Below are 27,147 nucleotides of genomic sequence, written 5' to 3'. Positions count from 1 at the left end.
TCGTTAATATCTTTCCAGTTATTATTGAAATTTCACAAATCAATTGTTGTGACATTTTATTTAATAAACTTATACAAAATATTGATACAAATTATTTCCTATAAATTGATGTAACAACCCTGTTTTTTTAAATGTAAACTGCTTCTTTTCTCATCTTAAAACACATCAGTTCCTATGCTAAAGTTTGTATATAAAACATTCTTGTATTTAATATGGATGAGTTGCATATATAGATTTTTATTTGATGACATATACATACATATATGTCCATGATACACAACACTCTCTCTTATTACTGAAATGGAATTACACAGCTCATAGAGGAATTTCAAAACAAAAACAAAGCAAATAATAATAAAGTGAGACTCAAAGCCAACGCAACCACCACAACAAATGAGATCAAAGTTCAAAGTAGCTTGAGTGAGAAATTACCACGTAGATTGTCTGAGCATTCCCATTTGCCTGGAAGAGGAATTGATTTCAGTTTTTCTGGAATTCTCAGTTTGTTGGAGCATCCTGTGATACTCAAGCCTCTAAGCATTGGCATGGCATCTTCATCTACTTCCCACTCCTCCAACTGAATTAAATTTGAAAGAAGTAGAACTTCAAGCCGAGGAAACCCATTTGCCCTGCAGCTCAGTTTCTTTCCGAGATAAGATGCATTGGCTAAAACAAGAAACATGAGATTTGGCAACCTCTCTAATGAAGGGATCGAGTCTTCCTCTAGCAACGAATCCGCTAACTTGAGGCCTTCAAGATTTGGAAAGATTTCTTCCAAGTTTTCTGGGAGTTTCTCTATTCTCCCACATAATCTCAAATCTACAAGACATCGGCAATGACCGAGTAATTGTAGAGAAGGAAATGACAGATCGGGATCCAACCAAACGGATAAAACACGAAGGCTTCTAAGTTTTGCAACAGTCTCAAATTTGAACTCTGGAATAGTAAGATCTCCATCACATTGAATTTGCAGCTCTTGAAGATCAACCAAACTTTCAGGGTTGAGCTCCTCCCAGCTTGATTGATAAACATATTTTAGAGTCAAGAGCTTTTTCAAATTTGCTATCGGCAAAGACCCTGAAAAGAATCCAATTAGATGCCTCAATTCTTGCAACTTTGAAATTTCAGTTGGTAGAGGAACATACGTATGAGCTCCTTCCATATGCAAAGTTTGTAACCTCCGCAAGTTGCCAATGGATGATGGTAAAGTAATTATCGCTTCATCCTGTAACCCCAGATATATCAAATGAATCAACTTTCCAACCTCTTTAGGTAATGTCTTTCCAAAAAGGTCGACTTCGAGCACTCTAAGAAATTTAAATGTTTTGCACAAGGGTGTCAACTGGCTAGTTTGTCGATTGAAGAACAGAAGGGAACGAGAGAGCTTATTTGAATGTCGAAGCCACAGAAACCTTTCCCTTACCAAATAAACAGCTTGACGTCGACATGATGATGCAATTGATGAGCGAGTACTTGAATGACTGATTTCATCATAAATATGATAGAAGTTCAGTTCTTCTGCCTTCCTAATTGCAAGGTCTCGTAAAAGATCATGTACTCGACATGTTACAACCGTCCCCCAACATCTTTTGTCTATTTGCACCAAACTTCTGTTAATCAACTTTATCACATAATCCGCAGCCACGTCTTCCATTATTTGATCTCCACCTTCCTGTATAAAGCCTTCTGCCAGCAACAACCGGATTAATTTTTCAACGTTTATCTCAAAATCCTCTGGAAAAAGACCGATATAGAGAAAGCACAGCTTCAACTTATGAGGCAAATCATTAAAACTTAAAGCTAGCAAATCTTCAATATGAATTGAATCATCAATTAAATGTCGCCAAATGCTGTCATACACCGCACGCCATTCCGAAGGCTTCTTTGTGGACAAGAGCCCACCCAACACAACTATCGCAAGTGGAAGGCCACCACATTTTTGCAACATCTGTTCTCCCAAGTTCTTCAATCCATCATCTACAATATTTACGTTTTGAAAAGCTTTCTTAGAAAATAGTTGCCAACTCTCCTCCGGACTTAAAAATTGAAGCGCGTGGGCATAAGTTTTCTCGTCTGAACGCTGCGCTACTTCTTTGTTGCGTGTGGTGATAATTACTCTACTACCATTCTTGTTGTCTGGGAAAGCTCGTTTCAGGCTCTCCCAAGTTTCCTTTTGCCATACATCATCCAACACCAGTAAATATCGTTTTTCTTGCAAAAACTTGTGAAGCTTTCTTTCCAAATTTTCTCTGCTCATCTTCCGTACCTCCTGCATCTCCTTTCTGGTTTCGATCATCTTGAATGACTCCATAATTCTTTGAAGAACATTACGATTATCGAAATCTTGTGATATCGAAACCCAAGCACAATGATCAAAATGTTTGTTAATGTCATAGTTATGGTAAAACTTTTTAGCAAGAGTAGTTTTACCCAAACCACCCATACCAAAAATCGAAATGACAATACGTCCAGGCTCGCCCCCGAGAAGTTTGGGCAACAGTTGGTCAGCATCTGCATGGAAGCCAACAACGTTCTCTTCAACTGTGATGGAATTCTGTCTTCTCAGATCTTTCAATTTCCCAAGAGCATTGCTGTTACCTTCACTCATGCTACGAGTATCTATAAGTTTGTATGCTTCTCGCTTCCGAGAGACATCACTGATTCTCATTCTGAGTTTTTCAATCTCTTTGCCGAAGCTATACGAATTTACCATTTTGAATGCGCAAGAGCAGTTCATCACAGAAGAAAAGAATCTTAGCCTTCTTTTCAGTGTTACTACTTCATCCACGTCGACCGTATCCGAAATATTCTCTTCATCTTGCACCTTGACCAAAAATGTGTCTAAGACATCCTCAGCATCATAAGCAAGATCAATGATATCAGATACCCACTGGCGTATCATGGGATCGTTGCTTTGTTTTTCTTCTGCATCCTTAATGAAACATTGCATCCATTCCAATTCGTTCTTAAGCAACTGCACTTCATTCTTCACTCCTCCTAAGAAGACTGCTTCCTGGATGATAAAGTCCCCAAGCCTTCCCACAACAAATGATACTACAGCATCAACCATACTTTAAAAGCTAGATTTTGCTGCTTGTTAGGGAGTTTTTGGCGGAGACTGGACTTGATTTGGATCAGAAGGTAAATTACTAACTGAAAGAGTCCTAGGATCAAATGAAAAAGAGAAACTAGAAAGCTGTTATACTTTCCCGAGAAACAGAAAAAAATTCCAGAACTGATCTTGTTAGGATCCTAGGGTTTACTAATTAACACTTACAGCCCAATAACACAATCAACAGTCGAATTTATCAATCAAAAGCAAAGAGATAAGTAAGCAAAGAAGAACACAGAACACGACAGATTATAGTGGTTCGGCTTTGCAATCTATATCCACTCTCCAAGGCTCACAGTCTACATCCACTCTCCAAGGCTCACTGTAGGGTATTTTCACTACTCAATCACCAAGAATGTACAATAGATGAACAAAGAACAAAAAAGAATACAAAGGAAGGAACACACCCAAATTGAAAACCCTAAGCTTCGCAATTGAGATCTACCTCCTCTTCTGCAGCAGTCACACTAAATACACAATCATCCTTCTCTAAATCAGCCTCCACCTATCTTTGATTTCTTCATAGCCGTGAGATGAGCAACAATCCAAAAGATTCTTCAGCCATGCGTTGTGTGAGGAAAAGAGAGAGATGAGAAGCTTCGCAACAGTCAAGAATCGGAGGACACGATATTCATCTTGGTCCACCACAAAAACGACGCGGCATGCTTCTTTAACTCTCTAAAAACAAAGTGCTGACTTCCACCGTGGCAAATCACAAGCAGCACAGATCTTTAATTAATTTCATTCGACTTAGCTAACAAAGAATTATTGAACTGCTTCTATACTAACTTGGCAATCCGTATGACTTCAGCAGAGAAACACCAACTATTTACAAAGAAACACAAAAGTACGCATTTTAGCCGTAGATTGCAAAATAATGAACTTCAGCCAAAACCCAGCAACTTTGATCCTAGAACAGCAGCTTCTGAGGTGGCAATCCATGTGACTTGCTGAAGAAAAAAGATCCCAGCCCTTCAACACTACAACAAACACAAAATGAAGATTTCCAGACCGTAGGATCTGAATTTGTTTAAACTTATCAAAAAAGCAGTGGTCGGTACTGTAGCTACGTTAAAGTAGTGTATCTCTGTTAATATAACTGTTGAATAGTGAATAATATTGTAGAAGTATTGTATCGGTACTGTAGTTACGTTAAAGTACTGTAGCTTTAATTAACCGTTGAACGTTGAAGATTTTTAAACAAATACTGTAGATCTTCTTATTTACTTAGTAGCTGCTGAGCAGTTGCGTTTCTGCACTTCTTCTCTTATAGCTGCTGAATGACCCTTCTGAATTCACTTTAACTGGACTTTTGGTCTCAGTTTCTACTTTAACACTAACCATATGATCTTAATAAACTTGTTAATTAATTTGATGATTATTGAGTCGGTTCAAGCTTATTCTTTTCTTTTCTTTTTTCCTTTGTTTATCAAAAGTAAAGCATGTTGCTTCCACAAAGTAGAGTTATCTGCTGAATAATTATGTGGGTACTGGGTAGGACTTATCTCAGTTTTCTTTGAATTTCGAACAAGTTTCACCATTGATTAGAGTCTAGAAACTGATAATATATCAAGCATTTCAACCCACTTAATTTTTTTAATATTAAAAAGAAGACTTAATGTTTTATGAAGTTTTACAAATTTAACCCTACCTAACTAACGCGACTAAACAAAATAAATTATTAATTAACATTTTTTTAATACAAAATGAACGATGACAAGAGCATTTTGCTAGATGACGAATTATGAAAAATCGACTGTGATCAATTATTAAATAATTATCTTATTATATATATTAAGAGAGATAAATTTGATGAAATTGTCAATAAAATAATTATATAATGTTTTTAAAATATAAAAAATCTTTGAAGATAATTATAAAATTAATAATTTAGTATATATAACTTTTAAAAATCAATTTTTTATGTTTATTATTCTAGTATATATTTTATTATAAATTTATCAATTTTTATGTTATAAACACACTCCCTTCTAATCTTGACTACATCCTTATGTATGATAGATTTAAAAATGAATGTAACTATGTGACTAAGGCTGTTTGTGTTTATTTTTGCTGGTTGTGTGGTGGCTTTGCTGGTTCGTTTTCTGGGTTTTGTTCTCCCTTGCTTCAGGTTGTTTTGGTCTCCTGTTCGTGGTTGCTGTTTTTTTTTTTTTCTTGGCCGTGTAAAGGGCCTCTCCTTTGCCTTCCTGGGCTGTTTCTTTGTCGTCATCCATGAGACGTGTTCTGGGTGCGATAAAGGTGTTTTTCCGAGCTGTTTTGCTCTGTTTAGGCGTCATCCCTTCTTGTTTTAGAGGCATGCTTTTCCGGTCAGTTCCGTTTAAGTTGTAATTCTTTATTCTTCGTAAAATTGCCATTTCCTAAAAAAAAAGGTAAAAGTATTTCAATTTTCATTTTAAATATGTTATATGGAACTAATTATTTTTAAGTACTCAAATTGAATAAGAGTATGCAATTAGGCAACATACCTAAATTGTACAGGCTCGTATGAAAATTATTTTTTTCAACAACTTTTTCATCAGATAATTCTAATCATATTTTCGTTTTCGATTCATAATTTCCATCAAATTAAAAAAATAATCATTCATAGACTCGGCCATTTTTCATCAATGAAGATACCCACCAGCATATCATGGGATCGTTGCTTTGTCTTTCTTAAGCATCCATTCCAGTTCACTCCTAATAATAAGACTGCTTCCTGGATAATAAAGTCCCCAACCCTTTGCACTGCAAATGATAGAACTGCATCAACCATACTTTGAAAGCTAGATTTTGAACTTGATTTGTATCTAAGTGTAGTTTGGCTTGGTTTAGAGGATCTAGGAATTGAAATTTGACTTTGCTTAAAGTTATTGGGGCAGCAAAGCTCCAGAAGAGGGACCCCTGGCAATAGCTTGCTGCTGGTTAGGGAGTTTTTGGCGGAGACTGGACTTGATTTGGATCAGTTTTTTGAATCAGGATCACAAATGCCTTGTATTACTAATATTATTATTATTATTATTTCTCTAAAGTGGTTAAATTTTAGATCTGAGTCTTCAGTTCCGGTAGCCTAAATTATGGTGTATTGCGAACAAAGGCATTATCTTGATGATATATATGATTGATTGATTCAGAAAAATAAAATTAAAAAATACTATACATGCAAATTACATATAATTTGAAGTAGCAAGAGAGGTAATGTGAAGTTTTGAGTAGCAAGTAATCTTTAGCGTGATGGAAAAAAAAAAATGAGGAATAGTCTCTTGGTTCTGCAGATTTAACTTTGAAAACCATCTAGAAAACAAGGTTTTTATTGAAGTTGCAGAATTTATATATTCTATCGCTGTTTCATTATACTATTTATATTTATCGATGACGATGATTCTGAAGGAAACATGTACTTGCACATCTAACCTTAATTTTTTATTCTGCTTTGGGAGGTGAGATCACAATCAGCCAATCCTCGTTAACTTACAGAGGTAGTGACAACTTTTTGAAACCTCAGACAAAGGGATGAAAAGTAGAGTGCATTGTTGTAAACAAAGTAGAAAAAATATGTATAAACAAATAATGGGATAGTGGAAAGTTCTAAGCAAGATGTAGACATATTTTAGGTATTGTTTGTTGTTCCAAACACAAAGAGCCAGAAAGTTGTAGCTAATGGTTCTGAGATAAACCAGGCCTACTATGTTTGACTTATAATGTTGATTTTCCAATTGATATCAGAACAGCCTCTGTTTAGGTTCATATTAGCTGAATCCTGCAATTATGTTATGTTTCTAGAGATATAAATTGTTGGCGTTGTCGACTACTTCAGCAGTAATGGGTAACGGAGACGCACTCGGGGGTCCTGCTGTAGGATTTCTTTTAAGTTATTAATTCCTTTTTGGGTTGGGCTTAGGAATAAGAATCCTTGTAAAACTAGGTTTAATCTCTTAAACCTAGTATATAAACATACTTTTCTCTTGTTATGAGTGTGAGAGCAATTCATTCATTGTAAACGAGAGAGGTGAGGCATATTGCAATAATATTGACTCAGCTGGACGTAGCCCACATTGGGTGAACCAGGGTAAATCACGCGTATTATTTTCTTTGTTTACTGTTTGTTTTGTTTAACTATTATTATTTTGTTCATGCTGTTGTCTCTATTTCGTTCATAAATTACTAAGTTGGATTCTTTTCAGGTTTGGTGGCAATAATTATAGGCAGAGCTTTTGAAATGATTAATGAGGTATAGAATCGATTATAAGCTGATGCCATTGCCCTTCTTGATTGGCTGCTGAGAGTGCCATTATTTGTTCTAGAGATCATAGATGAATCATGCTTAATATGGCGCTCGTGTCATTATTACGAAGGCCAAAACCATAGAGCATAAGGCACTTGTTTACTCTTTACTCAAAAGACTGCATAAATAAAATAGTCGGTAGAATGCATGTGATATCTTTGCATATTTTAATTGCAATGCCCTTGCTTTTACATTTGTTTACATTTTCTAGATTGAGTATGATGCTCAAAAAGAATACCTTAGCATGTACTTCGCCAAGATTCAAAATTTATTGTTTTGCAGGAACCGCGGAGAGGAACTTTTTAAAATTATATTGCTTATAAAGAACTGTGAACTATGTTGCTTGTTCTTAGCTAAAGATGATATAAAGTAGTCCACAATCTTCTGGTGCTGATTTCTTAAACAAGAGAAATGCTGGGAGAAAAGGCCAAAGTTTGGACTGGTTTTTAAGGTTACTTTTCCTTTCTTAATTTAACTTTTAAATAATAATATCATTTCTTTGGACACATAGGATAACTTTGTATGTGATTGTGCATATATAAATATACAAATACATAGCTGTTTGCATATGTAGTTTGAAATGTGAATCATCCATTGCACCAGCAACCCTGACTATGTTATATTAAACAATTCTAATATAAAATTTTCAGGCCTTGTCAGATGTCTTTGAACCTGTTAAGCTATTGAGCACAGATTTAATTAAACCATTAATAAGATACACTAAACTACATTATGTTCTGAAATATAATATATGTTTCTCCAGCTTTTCCATATTCTTAGAACATAGGAACTTTATTGAATATTTAATATTAGTTAAATATAATATCTCATCTTCATCACCCCCCAGGGCCCCCACTCAACTTTGGGTTTGTAATATTTATTGGTCAAGTAGTGTGCGTTGACCAGTGTTGACTCTCCAGCTTATGTTGACCAATGCTGACTTTACCACTTAAGGACTAAACGATGTCGTTCTCTCTTTACAATCTTGTACTGCTTAAGCTTACAGTTTCTATTTCCTTTTCACTCATTACTTTCATATAAAAGTGAGCTGAGTTCTTTTGTGATCAAACAATGAAATAATCAGTAAAAGATTCCCTCTAAATTTCCTCTCAAAATCTGCTTCTGTCTCTCTCTCAATTTCACATGGTATCAGAGCCTAAGACTAATGTTAATGGCAAAAATTTCTGATTCTAATCAATTGTACATAACATGGAGAAAGCAGTTAAAAAATTCTCTAGCTTGTCCAATTCGTATACCCTAGTGTTTCTTTCCAGTCTTCAAGTAGTGAATACCAAGTTAATCACGACAACTACAGATTTTGGCGACCACAAATTCTTCAATGCACTAAAAAATTGTCGGGAGTTCCCAGAGGAACGATGTGGTCATTTGTCACTCAAGCTCCTTTGAACTTTCAAGTATATGTCTCCTTTTGGTATGTGCGTTTCCTTTCAATCAATTTCTCTTTTTTCTTCAAATTGTTGGGCTGTTAGTTTTCAGTTTACGACAAAGATATCATGTCGTCCATATGACTATCACATAAAATTCTTTCATATTTTCATTTTAGATCTGCTCCATAGATCTTTTCCCTAAGCTACAACTTTGATTTCCTTAAATTGGAGGAGTGTCTAAGTAGATGAAGATGTTATGCCAATGCTTGGAGGCTTGCAGATCCCAAACATCAATCCCGCCCTTGCCCATTTTGAATGTGAAGATGGCAGTGTACTGAGTACCTATAAATAACTCAAGCCACTTTTAATCCGGATCTAGTTCATTGATTATTAATTTTGTGTTAATCAATTCTCTTTCAGTTTTTTCTCTTAATCTCCTATTGCCTTCAAATTAAGTAACTCGGGAAGAAAAAGTAAATGATTCTATGAGCTCCTAAGTTGCCAAGACTATTTTTCGGTGAAAGTCAAAAGCAAATTTGTACGAATTTGGACCCAAAACGGATAATATCTTGACAATAGACCAAGTGTTTCAATAATAATATTAGCCCGTACGAGCTTGGACTCGAAGCAAATAATATTTTAATTGATGGATGTTTCAACAATAAAAATCAGCAAATTGTTCCTCTTCGTGAAGTTCTAGAAAGAGTAAAATTACTTGAAATTCCACAATTTGATTTCTATGAATTGGAGGAGTGGCAAGTAGATGATTTCCCTCAACTTGAAATTCTACAGTTTGATTTCTGTTGATGCGAGATTTTGCACCAACGAAACGCACATACGAAACGTTGTAGGGGCCAAGAAATCGCACGTGAAGGTAATGGGTAGAAGATAGTAAATGCAATGGAGACAATTTTTAAAGTGGTTCGGATGCTAAGGTAGCAAGTCCTACGTCCACTGATGCTTGTATTGATGATGGGGGTTAGGTCGCTATTAGCTGACTAACTTTACAATAATAATAATACAAGATATCAATTGATAAGAAAAGAGAGTATATTTTATCAAGCGAAAAGTGTGCGAATCCTTTTAATGAGAGATGAATTCCTAATTTATAGTCAGATGCCCTAGGGCAATGATCACTAAATCTGCAAGTTGGTGGGATTATCCGTGCAAATCCTTCTTTATGTTATATTGCCCACCTTCCAGAGTGATTTGCGCGATTTAGAGCAGGGTTGGACACGTGGGAGCACCACAGCCTCCTGACTAGCCTGACGCGCGCCTACTATCCTGATAGATGCAGGCGGTGGCTGTTCCAATGATCTAACTCATCTGTTCCAATGATCTGACTTTTGCGGGCTAAAGGGTCCTGACGTCGGCCCTTATATTTTTAGGCGTAACAGAAGCCCTCTAGTTTTTAAGGTTTGAGGATTGAACCTTGGAAACTACAGGTTGTGCCGTAGTTAGATGATTTCCGAAAACTTTAATCTGTTTGAAAGTAGGTCGGAGCGGCATATGCATGAGCGTGACCTTGCATGCTCAAGGACGAGCGACCTGGTTCCATTTGACATTGCCCGTTCATTCTGGTGACAGGAAGGCATTTAATGAAGCCATCCCTGCGTTGACAGGTGTACCTCTTGCGTGGGGAATGTCAACCAATCACATTTAATGCCTTGCATGCTAAAACAGTGTGCTTTATCAGGGCATTAAATGCAATATGTATTGGAACAGTGCACCTTACCAGAGCATTAAATGAAGATTTGAGGTGCAATTAATGCACTGAGAGAGATATGGCCATCATTTAAGCTTTTCAACTGGAAAGGCGAAAGTCTGACCTCATCCAGTCGTTTTGCTCACCCTTCCTCGCTGATGAGTGACACGTGGCCAAGATCAACGGTAAGAAACCTTTACCGCTCGAACGTTGTTTCAATTCCGGGAAATCCAAACGCCGATCCACGCGCTATAAAATCACAAATCGTTCTCAAGCAATGTCACCAAAGCCATTTTCACAGAGGACAAAAGATTTTCGCAGGCCAAGAACCTTTGTCTTCCAAACTTGCATTTTTCCGGCATCTGAAGCGGACACCGTCGTTGTACTTCGAGAGGTAAGAGTCTTCTTGTCGTCATCTCATTTTTTTCATCAGTTAATGGCGTCGGTCTTCTGGTAACCCATCGGAGACTAGTCGTCTGTGCCGGGTTCGAGCTGTGAATGGCGACTCAAACCATGTTGCTAGGGTATTTATTTAGGGTTTAGGGAGTTTATTTCCTCCCATGTCATCGTACGATATAGCGTACGGAGACCAAATAATCCCTCTGCTTGTCGCTGTTGCAGACTGGCAAAATGGACCCCTCGAATACCAGACCTGAGCAAGGAACCAGCTCGTCCCCGCATGGTGCTCCTAGCATCCCTCTTGAGGTTTTCTCGGTACTCACCGAGGAAGAACTTGAGAGGGTAATAAACCAGTTCGACATCAAAGTGGACATATTCCACAACCTAACGCACTCGTCGCGATACCCATCAAAAGGCCTGGCCGCGATCTCCGAGGAGATCATCAAGGGTGGAGGACTTATCCCCCTGCACCCTTTCATCAGGTCGTTTTTGGACCACTTTGGGGTCGCACCGATGTAGCTGACCCCGAACGCATATGTCATTACCGTTGCAATGTACATCGTTTGCCAGGAAAATGGACTAGGCAAGCTGACAGCCTTGGAGCTCGGCTGCTCGTATTATCTAAAGAAGAGCAAGGACAAGGATTCGTATTACTTGTCTAGGTGACCTACCATTGCTGACGGGATACACAGTTATCCCAGCAACGCGGGGTACGAAACAAAGTTTTTCTTCTTTCGTTATGATGGCCATTGCCACTTCCAGGACCTGAGTAGGCATCTTTCTCTTTGTTCATATTTCTGTTTTATTTTTGGCGAACTCATTGCGCTCGCTCTAACGACCAGGTTTTTATCTCTTAATAGTTAACAAGACAACTGAAATAGGGCTGCTCCACGACAGGAGGAGAATTTTTCAGTTCAGCTCCCTTCTTGAGGATAAGCACGGCGCGAAGACACTTGTGACAATCTCAAATTTGCGGAAGTACAGTTTCTTCAACACCAGCGCGTCGTTAGAGCCTCCACCACCTTCACCATGTAAGTTTCCCTAACTGGTTCTTTTCTTGGTCGTGGAACAGAATGTCTTCACTAACCTCGCCTTGTATGCAGCAACAACCATGCCACCGAAGGAAACAGAGCAACCTCTTCGAAGCCCCATCAACTTTCCTCAGATGAAGAAAGCTAAGGCGGCCGAAACTGCATGAACAGCCTCCCAGGATGAGGGCGCGACCCCAAGCCAATCGGCGCGACCTTTCGGAACGTCCCAGCCACAGCCGGTAGAGGACGCACCAACATGAACCACGAAGGTTGCCCAGCCATCGTTTGCCCAGTTGAGGATGAAAACCATGGCTCAGCGGAAAAAGAGGAATCAGATTCAGGCCAAGGAATCGGAGACTGAATCTAAAGGCGAGCAGCTAAAGAGGTCATGACCTGACGTGAGCAAGTCGGGCAAGGCGCCTATGGATGACACGACGGTCGCTGAGGCCGCGAAGAAGGGTCCTACAGTGTTGGACTCGCTGGGGAACCTGTCGGAGTACCTGCAGCCGGTGGTGTATGCCCTGCAGGAATGCAGACTTTCAGAATCTTTCGAGCAGTTCGCATGTTCCAGCAACGTGGACCTAATGTCCACATCGATCTAGCATATAAGCAAGGTGAGCGAACTGTCCTTGACGAGGACTTAACTTCTTTTGATTACCTAACTCTTTCTTCTTCTGTTTGCAGGCTCTTCTTTCCATGAGAATGTCCATGGAAAAGGCACAACTGGGAGCTGCGAAGGAGGGTGCTACCCTGTAGGAGGAGAACACAGGGCTTAAGCAAAACTTAGAAGTTACCGAAGCAGAGAGAAACCTGTCTCTCGAATCGGTGAACAGTTATTTGAACGAAAGAAACGTGGATCTTCGCACTGTGGATTTCCAGAAAGCGCAGCTTGAGAAGCAGGGAGATGAGATAAAGGAGCTATAGAGGACCATATCCCGATTCTCCAAACCGGTCGGGGAGAATGACCAAGAAGTGAAAGCGACCTCCTTACAGGTCGCGTGAGTTGAAAAGGAGAGAGAGACCTCTGAGAAGCTAAGGCAGGCTCTTGAAGTTGCACTTCAGGAGAGTGAAAGGAAAGTTGCTTCTTTGACAGAGGAGCTCGAGGAGAAGGCTGCCGAATGGGCAATTGACTCCATTTATGCCTTGCGACCAAAGAATCCTCTTCTTGAAATGTCCGACCTCCTGACAGACTGGCAGGAAACACTCATGTCCATGGCTCGAGAGGACGATAAAGCGGCCACCTTCCAACCAGAAGGTTCTGGACACGCGGCGGACAAGCCCCCAACTGATCAACCCTAGGATAAGGAGGTCGGTCCTGTAGGGGATGGATTAGATCTTGCAGTCATGTTTTCTTTCCTGCTATACTCCATAGTAATGAAATACATTTTTGCCTTTACAATTGTCTGTTCGCTTTATGATACATAAGTTCTTTCTGATCGTTTACATTCATTGAGTTAAAGATAACATAACTTATTTACACGAAACGGATTATACATAGAGATTGTTTACAAATGCTCAAGATAAAAACTTTACAAAAAAATGACTTACAAAAATCAAAAATTAATCTACAAGGAAAGCTGAGTTCGGAATTACTGATAGTATGGCCGAAGATGTTCAACATTCCAAGCCCGAGGTACCTTAGAACCATTTAGCCTTTTGAGATATAAGTCCCCAGTCTGATTACTTTATCAATGCGGTACGGACCTTCCCAGTTCGGCCCTAAAACTCCCACACTTGGTTCTCTGGTTCCGAGGAGAACTTCTTTTAATACCAGGTCGCTGACCTGGAAGTCTCTTCGCCTGACCTTTGAATCGAAGAACTTTTTCATGCGTTGCTGATAGGCTACTATCCTTAGCGAAGCCTTGCTGCGGTGTTCTTCAATAAGGTCAACGCTTGCCCTTATGAGTGCATCATTGTCGGCCTCATTGTACAAGTCTCTCCAAAGCGAACCAGTTCCTACCTCGACGGGGATCATTGCTTCGCCCCTGTATGCCAGCGAAAATGGTGTCTACGAGGTGGAGGTCCTTGGAGTTGTTCAGTATGCCCATAGAACTTCGGGGAGGTCGTCGGCCTAATTCCCCTTAGCTGCGCGCTTTGCCTTCAGAGTGTGCTTGATGGTTTTGTTAACGGCTTCAACTTGGCCATTTGCTTGCGGTCTTGCCACAGAGGTGAATTTTTTATGGATGCCAAGCTCGTCACAAAACTATTTGAATTCCTCATTGTCGAATTATTTTCCATTATCTGAAATAAGGGTATGAGGGATTCCAAAATGGCACACAATATTTCTGAAAATGAAGTCCTTCAGCTTTCTGGTCGAGATCGCGGCTAGCGGTTCGGCTTCTACCCATTTAGTGAAGTAATCTACCGCGACCACGACCACGACATATTTGACTCCCCCTTTTCCAATTAGAAAAGGGCCAATAAGATCAATCCCCCACATGGAAAAAAGCTAGGGGCTAGTCATAGTTATCAGTTCGTGGGAGGGAGCTCACGGTATGCTTGCGGACCGCTGACAGTTATCACATTTCTTGACAAAGTCGTAAGCGTCGTCTTGAATTCGGGGCCAATAGTACCCTTGACGAACAACTTTGTTTGCAAGAGATCGTGCGGCGGTGTGATTACCGCAGATCCCTTCATGAATTTCCCTCATAATGTAGTCTGCTTCTTCGCTGGTTACACATCGAAGGAGAGGGGTACTAAATCCTCTCCTATACAGTTGGTCCCCGATAAGGTTATAGCGAGCAGATCTTGTTCGCAGGACCCTTGCCTCGACCTTGTCATCCGGCAAGATTCGATTCTTGAGATACAGAAAAATGGGAGTCATCCAGGAATCGGAATGAGTCACATTCACGGCCTGTTCGATCGGGCTGATACTTGGGGTTTCGACAAGCCAAACAGGAATGCTATCTGGTGCCTCTAAGTCTAACGACGAGGCTATCCTTGCCAGGGCGTCTGCCACAGAGTTGTTGTCTCTGGGAATCTGAGTAATTTCAAAATGTTTGAACGACTCGAGTGCGGCCTTGGCTTCTTTCAGATAACGGACCATGTTCTCTTCCTTGACTTGATATTCCCCCAAAATTTGGTTGACGACCAGCATGGAATCGCTGTACACACTGATCGTGGTTGCGCCCATTTCTTTGGCCAACCGCAATCCAGTGAGTAGAGCTTCATACTCAGCCTCGTTGTTGGTCGCTTTAAATTCGAACCGAAGAATACCATGAATACGAGCCCCTTCAGGGCTTAAAAGAGAAGATCGGCATCGACCCTTTTTCTGTTCGATGACCCGTCGATGTAGAGACTCTAGGTCGACAGGTTCTTAATATCTTCTTAAATGGCTTTGCCAGGCTGTTGCTCGCTCGGAAGATAGGAGAATTCTAAGATGAAGTCAGCAACCGCCTGCCCCTTTACAGTCAATCTCGGCTTATACTTAAGATCGAACTGACTTAATTCCATGGCCCATTTAAGTAGTTTACCCGATGCTTTCGGCTTTTGAAGGACTTGTCTGAGTGGGTAATTATTCATCACATGGATCATATGGGCATGAAAGCAAGGTCGCAGCTCTCTGGAGGCGATCAGTAGGGCATAGGCCAATCGCTCCATTTTTTGATACCGCATTTCGGCATCTGTTAGGCGCTTGCTCGCATAGTACACTGGCCACTGTGCCTTTTCCTCTTCCCGAATCAAAGCTGTACTGGCTGCGAACTAAGAAACGAACAGGTAAAGAAGTAGGATTTCTTGCGGAAAAGGCTTGGACAGGAGAGGTGGTTTCCCGAGGTGTTCTTTTATGCTTTGGAATGCCTGTTCGCATTTGGGTGTCCACTCGAACTTCTTGTTGGCCTTTAGGACATTGAAGAATGGCAAGCAGCGATCTGTTAATCTTGATATGAAGCGACTAAGTGCCGATATTCACCCGTTAAGGCACATGACCTGCTTTTTGATGGTCGGACTCTCCATGTTGAGCAGAGCCTAAATTTTCTCGGGGTTTATTTTTATCCCCCGCTGGTTAACCATGTACCCTAGGAACTTTCTTGATGACACTCCGAATGAACACTTGAGAGGATTCAGTTTCATCCCATACAGCCGAAGGATATCAAACATCTCAGCGAGATGCGCAATGTGCTCTGAGGCGGCTTGGGATTCTACCAACATGTCGTCCACGTAGACCTCCATTGTTCTTCCGATCTGGTCAGAGAACATTCGGTTAACTAATCGCTGGTAGGTTGCGCCAGCGTTCTTGAGGCCGAAAGGCATAACTTTGTAACAATACAGCCCCCGGTCTGTAATGAAGGATGTATGCTCCTCGTCCGGCCCATACATCGGAATTTGATTGTATCCCGAGTATGCATCCATGAAACTGAGCAGCTCGTGCCCCGAGATGGCATCCACGAGCTGGTCAATTCTTGGCAGGGGAAAGCTGTCTTTAGGGCAAGCCTTATTGAGGTCGCTGAAGTCGACGCAGGTTCACCACTTACCATTTGGCTTCTTTACCAGAACCGGGTTGGCAACCCAGGTCAGGTAGAGTGACTCTCGGATGGACCCATTTTGGAGGAGGTTGTCCACTTCTAATTTCAAGGCTGCATACCGCTTTGGATCCATCACTCTTCTTTTCTGGCAAACTGGCTTGGCTTCACTGTCGATGTTTAATGCATGGCAAATGACGTCCGAGCTGATCCTGACCATATCTGCATGCGACTAGGTTCAACCTGGAAGCTTATCAGCTCGAACGCGACTTGGGGGTTGAGACAGCTTCCATTTCTTAACACTCGGCTCGGCTCGGCTCTTTTAGATCAATCGAAACCTTGGACAGATCCTCAACCGAGCCATTGGGAGGGATTTCCTAGATTTGAGGATCTATATTATCCTCTGTTGGGCCAGGCTATGGCTCGATCCGGCTGATCGTCATAGCCTGGCGAGGCACACATCGCGAAATGCCCTTTCCTTTACATGCCATCTGTATTGATCTTATGTAGCAATCGCGAGATGCGGTTTGCGATCCGCTCACTTTCCCTATCCCCGTTGGAGTTGGAAACTTCATCTTGAGATGGTATATGGAAGTGACAGCCTTGAAGCTTCTCAACAGAGGTCGCCCCAAGATTCCATTGAAGGCCGATGGGCAATCCACGACCAGGAATTCAGTAACCCTAGTCACCTCGTCGTAGTCGTCGAGTGTGACTGGGAGCTGGATTGTTCCTTTGGACATCAGGCGATCCCCTGTAAAGCCATAAAGAGGGATTGAAGCGGGCTTCAGGTTGGCCTTGTCCAAGTTTATTCTCTCGAAAGCAGGAACAAGATATTCACAGCACTTCCGTTGTCTACGACCATTCTGTAGACATTATGGCACCCTATCAGGGGCGTGATCATTAGAGCATCGTCATGAGGTGATGCAAACGAGTTGCCTCCTTCTCATAGAAGGCAATTGGCTCCTCCTTTCGAGCCTTTTGCGGTCGCTGTGATGTGCTCATCACCTTGATCGGGTCATGATGAGCTTCGCGAGCGTACCTTTCCTGCGCGCCTCGCGTGTTTCTTGCGAGGTGCAATCCTCTAAAGATTATGTTAACGCTGCTATACCCACTGTGATCACGACGCTTTCTTCCTTGTTCTTCTTGGTTCTTCCCCTTCGCAAGAGTGGAGTCGTCAATATACTCCTTGAAGTGCCCTTTTTTAATGAGCTCTTCGATTGCTTGCTTTAGAGCTTGGCATTCATCTGTATGATGCCCGTTGTCCCGATGGAAGTGACAGTATTTTTTATTATTTCTAGCTGTCGTAGGAGTTTTCATGGGTTATAGCTCACCGAGCAGATTGGACTCCTCGGATTTATCAAGAATGGCCGACACAGACACATTCAGTGGAGTATATTGAACCCTGTCCCGGTCGCGATGAGGAGAGGAGCATAAGATTTCTTGTGCTCGTAGCGGGGTTTCTTCCCTTTTCGTTGATCGTCAGTGTCCCCTCTACGATTAGTTCTTCTACTTTCCCCCTGATCAGACATACTGCTCAATGCGCTAGGGTCACGACGGCATAGTGCCGCCAACGAATTTTCTATTCGAAGGTATTTCTCTGCAAGATTGTAGAATCCTGTGAGGGAGACATCGTCCTCAGCTTGCAATTCCTTCACAGGTCGGTTTGCGGGCGAACCCCGGTTATAATGAGAGTCTGAACAGACTCTTCGAGAGTGTGAGCCACCTTATTGAGTTCCCTGTGGAAACGGTCAATGTATTACTGGAGGGATTTATCCCTTTCTTGCCTTATGTTGCTAAGGTAGCTCAAAGGCATTAAAAAATTCCAATTCACTTAAAAATGCCTTAGGAACGTCGTGCTCATCTGAGGCCACGAACTGACCGACCCTGCTGGGAACGACCTGAACCATCGCTTGGCATGGGAGGTCAATGTTACTGCCAGACAGCGGCATTTTGCCAAGTCTGAGACCTGGTGGAGCTCCATCAGATCATTAAATTCATACAGGTGATCCTACGGATCGGAGTTTCTATCAAACGCCCACATGTCGGGCATCTTGAATCCGTGCGGGAGTGGAGCGGCTAACACTTTGGGAGAGAAGGGGGACGCAGATGTGACCTGTCCTTGCTCATTTTGCTAGGCCCTTAGCCTGTCTAGAGCTCGCTGCAACTCTTCATTTTGGGGCAACGGAGCCGCTTGGGGTTGCTTTCACCCACGCGAGTTCGGTTCTCGCGGCTACGATTGAGGAATGCCTGGAGGTTGGATTCTTCTTCGCCTCGGCTGGCGGTTCTAGCCACTCTCGACACACGTTGACCAGAGGCGTGCGATGGCGATGGGAGGTGTAGGGTATTCTCACGACCTTCGCGGTGGTAGGAACCGCCCTGCGAAGTGTGTGATCCCTTCGCACGATGACGACCAGGATTGGTTTGTTGACAGTGATAAGAATCGACCCGTCCAGCACTTTTTTGGGTAGGTACCTGCGACGTGGCGTGGGACGACTTAGGTTGTGTCTTTTCACCGAGTCTCAGCGAGACCAGTATTCTGCTTGGGACGTGATTGGTGTTTGCTGGCCCTTTGGAGCCCGTGGGCTTGCTTTTTGCCACTTGCTTACCTTTTTGCCTTCGCGCTGCAGTGCTTGTGGCACTAGCTATTTCCCTTTGCCATGCTTTCGCGCACCTGCAGGCGTTTTTGGCTGTTGTACCGCCGCAGCTGACTTGGATGGCACGCCTTAGTCCAAACGGTCCAACCTTTGGTTGACCGTCTGGAGAGTATTGTCAAACCTCTCCAGGTAGCTCCTTATAGCGGGGTCAAGCTGTGAGCTTGACGGGATATCTCCCATAGCATTCTGCGGGGCTGAAGGTTTTTTAGAGGAGGTATCCCCCTAAGCTTGGGGGGAACCCTGAGTGCCCTGGTTGGTTTGCTCATGTTCTAGTTGGCGGGCCATTCGTTGCTGTAGAACCGGTAGGTTGGAGACTCTCCTGATGAAGGATGAACACTAAATCAAGCCTCCCTTCTAGCGCCAAACTGTTGATGCGAGATTTTGCACCAACGCAACGCACGTACGAAATGTTGTAAGGGCCAAGAAATCGCACGTGAAAGTAATGGGTACAGGATAGTAAATGCAACGGAGACAGTTTTAAAAGTGGTTCGGATGCTAAGATAGCAAGTCCTACGTCCATTTATGCTTGTATTGATGATGGGGGTCAGGTCGCTATTAGCTGACTGACTTTACAATAATAATAATACAAGGTATCAATTGATAAGAAAAGAGAGTATATTTTATCAAGCGAAAAGTGTGCGAATCCTTTTAATGAGAGATGAATTCCTAATTTATAGTCAGATGCCCTGGGGCAATGATCACTAAATCTGCAAGTTTGTGGGATTATCCGTGCAAATCCTTCTTTATGTCACATTGCCCACCTTCCAGAGTGATTTGCGCGATTTAGAGCAGGGGTTGGACACGTGGGAGGACCACAGCCTCTTGACTAGCCTGATGCGTGCCCACTATCCTGACAGACACATGCGGTAGCTGTTCCAATTATTTGACTTTTGCGGGCTAAAGGGTCTTGATGTCAGCCCTTATATTTTTAGGTGTAACAATTTCTATGAATTGGAGTGGCATGTAGATCAAGATGCAATGCCAATGCTTAGAGACTTGAAGATCCCAGAGATCTCCTAATTTCAGAATTCCAAAAAGGCTAAGATCAATTCCGCCCTAGCCGAATGGTGATGTGAAGATGCCTAAAGCTACTTTAAATTCTAATCTTGTTCGTTGATTATTGTGTATCAATTTCCGTTTAAGTTTTCTTCCTTGATTTTTTTATTGTCTCACAGCTGATTGTTTTCTTTATGCACTTCTCTTGCACATTCGTTTGCCACTAAATTAAGCTGCTATTTTTCAATAGTCAATTGCATCCATTGCTATGTAATTATGTGTCACGACCCCGTCCTCTACCTCGACCCTGTCCTCGATCTCGAGCTATGTTGTTGATCAAGATTTAATCAAAAGGAAAAAAAAAAAGGACAGTATACTTTAAGGAACAAGTTTTGGAATTTTCTCTAATCTTTTTATTACTCATGATATGTAGAATTTATAAACTTACAAACATAAGCACGACTCAACATCAGATACCCATTAATAGCAACTAAATAGCTATCAGATACCCAACTAAATAACTAAAGATTGGATGGCTAAAGAATACCTCAAAATAGCTAAACTATAGCCCACTATTATAACTAAATGTTGACCAACTCAACTTAAAGAAATAAAACATTTGACTGACTCTACTTATGGTATATACAAGATGACTTAACAACTAAAATAATGGAAATCTAAAAGGACCATAATGCAGACACGTGACATCATGTTACTGAATTCTAAGTATTGTCCTATGGTTATGGCGTTGTCCTTCGTGACAACCCATTCAAGTCTAGCCTTGGACCGACTAAGGCCCATTTATACCGTGTCAATTCGTTCGATCAACACAAAGGGTTGCTCGAAATCATATTTGAACTTGAGCGAACACAAAATAGCCATTCGAGTTTGTTCAATTAACAAAACAAGCTGTTCATTATCATTTGACTAATCGTTCAATTAATCGTTCGAATAACTTGTAAATACATGTTCGAATAACTCGTTCGAATACCTGTTCGAATAAAACATATATACCAAATTTGGGCGTGGCCGGGTTAGTTTGTTGGTTATTGGGTTTTTATTTTATATATATATAATGTGTAATTATGTATATATAAAATTATTATCATACATATATTAATCATAGACTAGATATGTTTAATATGCTATTAAATTATCAAAATTATAGGTTATATATATATATTATGATTACATAAGTTACATAAATATTTTAAATGGTACATATATATTTGTATCAATACCCATAAATTTATAGTAATATGAGGGTTTATTGTAATTATGATCAATACAAATGTGTGATTAATTTGTTAATATATGTAAAACTTAGGTTTTATTAAGCTATTATATTACTAAATTGTCATGATATATATCACTTGATTAACAATATGTTATGTTCATTAATTTATCATACTGTAGTATTATTTATTAATTGAAATGCTATCTAATATTTAATTAGTAATTATATTTGGAAAATATAAAACTATTAGTTATTAGATTTGTTATGTATATCACTTATTACAATCATTATGTATTAAATTTGTCATGCTATATATCATAATAATTTATATTTATTAATTAAAATGTTGTATACTATTATTTATGACATTTGAAAAAAAAATCCAAACATATTATATAAGATAATTATATATATATAACAAAAGCATCATAATATTTTATTATTAATTTTCATAAAAAAAAAAAAAAAATATCCAAACTATGCCAAACATTACATAACAAAGAAAAAAAAATATAAATATGATATTATTACAACTTGAACTAAGGACGTTAAAGTTAAAAGAATTGCATTTTTAACACTAAGTCATATAAAATCCTTGATAAACTTAGCATCATATAAATTTAGCATCATATAAATATACATAATAATGTATATCATGTTTTCGAACATAAACGAACAAATAAGCGAATAGGGTGTTCGCGAATGGATGGATCACTTGAACGCAGTATGTTTGCGAACATAATCAAACGAACACCCCATGTTCGAACTCGAATTGAATACATTATCGAACGAACATCAAAATGTTTGCGAATAGTTTGTTATCGAGCTGTTATCGAACGAACATCAAGCTGTTCACGAACAACTCGGTTCGTTTTTCAATCCTACTATAGTATATATGTTACCCAAAAAAATTCAAATCAATATTTCTAAATATTTTAAAGAATTGACATTCATTATTTTCTTTTCCTACTTTCCCCGTTGTTAATATCTTCCCTATTGTTATTGGAGTTTCGTAAATCAGTTTTCATGATATCTTATTCAATAAAATTACATATATAAACTATTTATACAAATTATTTCCTAAAAACTAATATAATAACTGTGCTTTTTTTAAATGTATATTATTTTTTTCTTATCTTAAAACACATTAGTTGGCTCTTCTTACTTCATTCAATCTTTCCACAGTTTTGCACCTTCCTTCCCTCGTGCAACCAATATCCTCAAGATGGTATGATTCACGCGTGAGAGAGAGATCATCGATTATTTTTTCCGTGTTCTTTAATCCCTTTGCCAATGCGATATAAATTAACCGTTTCCTTGAATTTTCTGTAGACACCATTGATGGAAGAAATGGATATGGCCCTTCTTTTTGAAGTCCCTCCCTCACCGAGTGTTAGCGAAATCAAAGTCCCTTAATCATGGACTTTGAGCATGAAAGATATCCTCAGTATCATGAGCAAGCTCCCTGATGTCAAATACCCACTTGCTAATCATGACATCTTCAACTTGTTTTTCTTCTGCATCTTTTATAAATTGTTGCATCCATTTCAATTTGTTCTTCTCTTTTTTGTTTTAAAGTTTGTCATTCCATCTAAAAGGTTAAGTTAATGGGTCAGGGCCTAATATTTATATTTGAATCCAACATAGATCAAGCTTTTGAATCTGGATTAATGGCTTGCTGTCTTGTATAGTTTCTTAATAATTTTGAATCCAACATGCTAGTCAACATTAAGGTAAATTGCTAGCCGTTTCATTTATGATAACTATTAAAGAATATAAAAGTAAAATTAAGCTAGTAGGTCATATATATATTAGCCATCAAAGAATATAAAAGTCAAATTAAGCTTTTATATATATATATATATATATATATATATGGGAAGGTTCAGGATCACCATTTTTTGACACAATGAACTGTTAAATTAATGCATTTCAATTGTTGAAATTGCATCTAAATTAGGGAATTAAAAAACATGCATTAATTATGCAAATTGGAGAGAGAGAGAGATGCTTTTGTTATTCCTAGCATTTCTTTCGAAATTCAGGGATTAGATTATGGTATTTCCAGTTTTGATGATACTTTAGATTGCAATTTATACGGTCGGTTCAAGCTTTGCTTTTTCTTTTTTCTATTTTCTTTTTTTTTTCAAAAATTATAAATAAAAAGTAAAATATTTTCACCTTTTGTCAAATTTTAGGTAATATAGTAATTGAATTCTTAATGAAGGGATCGAGTCTTCCTCTAGCAACGAACCCGCTAACTTAAGGCCTTCAAGATTTGGAAAGATTTCGTCCAAGTTTTCTGGGAGTTTCTCTATTCTCCCACTTAGTCTCAAATCTACAAGACATCGGCAATGACCGAGTAATTGTAGAGAAGGAAATGACCCATGGGCCCAAACTGATAAAACACGAAGGCTTCTAAGTTTTGCAACAGTCTCAAATTTGAACTCTGAAATAGGAAGATCATCAGATTCAATTTGCAGCTCTTGAAGATCAACCAAACTTTCAGCGTTGAGCTTCCCCCAGCTTGAATGATATACATGTTTTAGAGTCAAGAGCTTTTTCAAATTTGCTATCGGCAAAGACCCTGAAAAGAATCCAATTAGATGCCTCAATTCTTGCAACTTTGAAATTTCCGTTGGTAAAGAAACACACGATTGAGCTCCTTCTATCTTCAAAGATTGTAACCTCTGCAAGTTGCCGATGGATGATGGTAAGGCAAATACTCCCCGTAACCCCAGATACATCAAATGAATCAACTTTCCTATCTCTTTAGGTAAACTCATTCCAAAAAGGTCGACTTCGAGCACTCTAAGAAATTTAAATTTTTTGCACAATGGTGTAAGCTGCTGGCTAGTTTGTCTATTGAAGAACAGAAAGGAACGAGAGAGCTTATTAGAATGTCGAAGCCACAGAAACCTCTTCCTTTCCGAATAAACAGCTTGACGTCGACATGATGATAATGAGCGAGTACATGAATCACTGATTTGATCATACATATGATAAAAGTTCAGTTCTTTTGCCTTCCTAATTGCAAGATCTCGTAAAAGAACATGTACTCGACATGTTACAACCGTCCCCCAATATCTTTTGTCTATTTGTACCAAACTTCTGTTAATCAACTTTATCAAATAATCCGCAGCCACTTCTTCCATTATTTGACCTCCATCTTCCTGTATAAAGCCTTCTGCCACCAACAATCGGATTAATTTTTCAACGTTGATCTCAAAATCCTCTGGAAAAAGACCCATATAGAGAAAGCTCAGCTTCAACTTATGAGGTAAGTCATTAAAACTTAAAGCTAGCAAATATTCAATATGAATTGAATCATCAATTAAATGTCGCCAAATGCTGTCATACACCGCACGCCATTCCGGAGGCTTCTTCGTGGACAAGAGCCCACCCAACACAACTATCGCAAGAGGAAGGCCACCACATTTTTGCAACATCTCTTCTCCTAACTTCTTCAATCCATCATCTACGATATTTGCGTTTTGAAAAGCACTCTCAGAAAATAGTTGCCAACTCTCCTGTGGACTCAACAATTGAAGCGTGTGGGGATAAGTTTTCTCGTCTGAACGCTCCGCTACTTCTTTGATGCGTGTGGTGATAATTACTCTACTACCATTCTTGTTGTCTGGGAAAGCTCGTTTCAGGCTCTCCCAAGTTTCCTTTTGCCATACATCATCCAACACCAGTAAATATCGTTGTTCTTGCAAAAACTCGTGAAGCTTTCTTTCCAAATTTTCTTTGCTCATCTTCCTTATCTCCTGCATCTCCTCTCTGGTTTTGATCATCTTGAATGACTCTATAATTCTTTGAAGAGCATTACGATTATCGGAATCTTGTGATATCGAAACCCAAGCACAATGATCAAATGTTTGTTAACGTCATTGTTATGGTAAAACTTTTTAGCAAGAGTAGTTTTACCCAAACCACCCATACCAAAAATCGAAATGACAATACGCCCAGGCTCGCCTCCGAGAAGTTTGGGCAACAGTTGGTCAGCATCTGCATGGAAGCCGACAACGTCCTCTTCATCTTTCAATTTGCCAAGAGCTTTGCTGTTACCTTCACTCATGCTACGAGTATCTTGAAGTTTGCATGCTTCTCGCTTCCGAGAGAGATCACTGATTCTCATTCTGAGTTTTTCAATCTCTTTGTGCTATACGAATTTACCATTTTGAATGCGCAAGAGCAGTTTATCACAGAAGAAAAGAATCTTAGCCTTCTTTTCAGTGTTACTCCTTCATCCACGTCGACCGTATTCGAAATCCCTCCATGTTGCACCTTGAGCGAAAATGCATCTAAGACATCCTCAGCATCATAAGCAAGATCAATGATACCAGATACCCACGGGCGTATCATGAGATCCTTGCATCCTTAATCCAACATTGCATCCATTCCAATTCGTTCTTCAGCCAAAACCCAGCAACTTTGATCCTAGAACAGCAGCTTCTGAGGTGGCAATCCATGTGACTTGCTAAAGAAAAAAGATCCCAGCCCTTCAACACTCATACAACACAAAACGAAGATTTCCAGACCGTAGGATCTGAACTTATTAAAAAAGTAGTGCGTTGGTACTGTAGCTACGTTAAAGTAGAGTATCCCTGTTAATATAACCGTTGAACAGTGAATAATACTGTAGAAATACTGTATCGGCACTGTGGTTACGTTAAAGTACTGTAGCTTTAATATAACCGTTGAACGTTGAGGATTTTTGAAACAAATACTGTAGATCTTCTTCTTTACTTACTAGCTGCTGAGCAGTTGCGTTTCTGCACTTCTTCTCTTATAGCTGCTGAATCACCCTTCTAAATTCACTTTAACTGAACTGTTGGTCTCAGTTTCTCCTTTAACACTAACCATATGATCTTAATAATCTTATGAATTAATTTGATGATAATTTAGATTACAAATTATTGAGTCGTTTCAAGCTTATTCTTTTCTTTTCTTTTTTCCTTTGTTTATCAAAAGTAAAGCGTGTTGCATCCACAAAGTAGAGTTATCTGCTGAATAATTATGTGGGTACTGGGTAGGACTTATCTCAGTTTTCATTGAATTTCGAACAAGTTTCACCATTGACTAGAGTCTAGAAACTGATAATGTATCAAGCATTTCAACCCACTCAATTTTTTAAAATATCAAAAAAGACTTAATGTTTTATGAAGTTTTACAAATTTAATCCTACTTAACTTCACGTAAACCCCACAAAAAAATTATTACTTAACATTTTTTTAATACAAAATGAATTATTGCAAGGGTTGAAAGAGTATTTTTTACAATGAAGATTATGAAAACCGACTAATACATCAAACGAGAGATCAATTATCAAACGATTGTCTTATTAAATATATTAAGAGAGAGAAATTTGATAAAATTGTCAATGAAACAATTATGCAATATTTTCAAAATATGAAAAATCTTCGAACACAATTATAGAATTGATAATTTAGTATGTATAACTTTTAAAAATTAAATTTTTGTGTTTATTACTCCAGTATATATTTTATTGTAAATTTATCAATTTTAATGTTTTGAACCCATTGACTTAGAATCTTGACTACATCCTGTGTATGATAGATTTAAAAATGAATGTAACTCTATGATAAAATGTAACTCTGTGACTAGGGCTGCTTGTGTTTATTTTTGCTGGTTGTGTGGTGGCTTGGCTGGTTCGTTTTCTGGGTTTTGTTCTCCCATGCTCCAGGTTGTTTTGGTCTCCTGTTAGTGGTTGCTGTTATTATTTTTTTTTTTTATATTTTTTTTTCTCTCTCTCGGCCGTGTAAAGGGCCTCTGCTTTGCCTTCCTGGGCGGTTTCTTTGTCGTCATCCATGAGACGTGTTTTGGGTGTGATAAAGGTGTTTTTCCGAGCTGTTTTGC

General features: G+C 39.5%; 1 protein-coding gene across 1 annotated transcript; it reads right to left on the bottom strand.

Moving 5' to 3' along the window:
- Positions 1-304: 304 nt before the first annotated feature.
- Positions 305-25,632, bottom strand: LOC116143001 (putative disease resistance RPP13-like protein 3). Its single transcript, XM_031428419.1, has 3 exons — positions 25,510-25,632; positions 25,306-25,429; positions 305-2,568 (listed from the first exon to the last, which is right to left on the bottom strand). The coding sequence occupies exons 1-3, from the start codon at positions 25,630-25,632 to the stop codon at positions 407-409; spliced, it is 2,409 nt and encodes an 802-aa protein (XP_031284279.1). The 3' UTR covers positions 305-406.
- Positions 25,633-27,147: the final 1,515 nt, after the last annotated feature.

The sequence above is a fragment of the Pistacia vera genome, unplaced genomic scaffold (genome assembly GCF_008641045.1).
Source record: "Pistacia vera cultivar Batoury unplaced genomic scaffold, PisVer_v2 Contig423, whole genome shotgun sequence".
Classification (NCBI taxonomy): domain Eukaryota; kingdom Viridiplantae; phylum Streptophyta; class Magnoliopsida; order Sapindales; family Anacardiaceae; genus Pistacia; species Pistacia vera.
The sequence above is the reverse complement of the archived record's forward strand: the minus strand, read 5'-3'. Positions and strand labels throughout refer to the sequence as shown.

Coding starts and splice junctions, on each gene's coding strand:
- LOC116143001 (XM_031428419.1), bottom strand. CDS start 25,632: ATGATACGCCCGTGGGTATCTGGTATCATTGATCTTGCTTATGATGCT. Junction 25,430..25,509: donor CGGTCGACGTGGATGAAGGA/GTAACACTGAAA, acceptor AAATTCGTATAG/CACAAAGAGATTGAAAAACT. Junction 2,569..25,305: donor AGCTCTTGGCAAATTGAAAG/ATGAAGAGGACG, acceptor GGAAATTGAAAG/ATCTGAGAAGACAGAATTCC.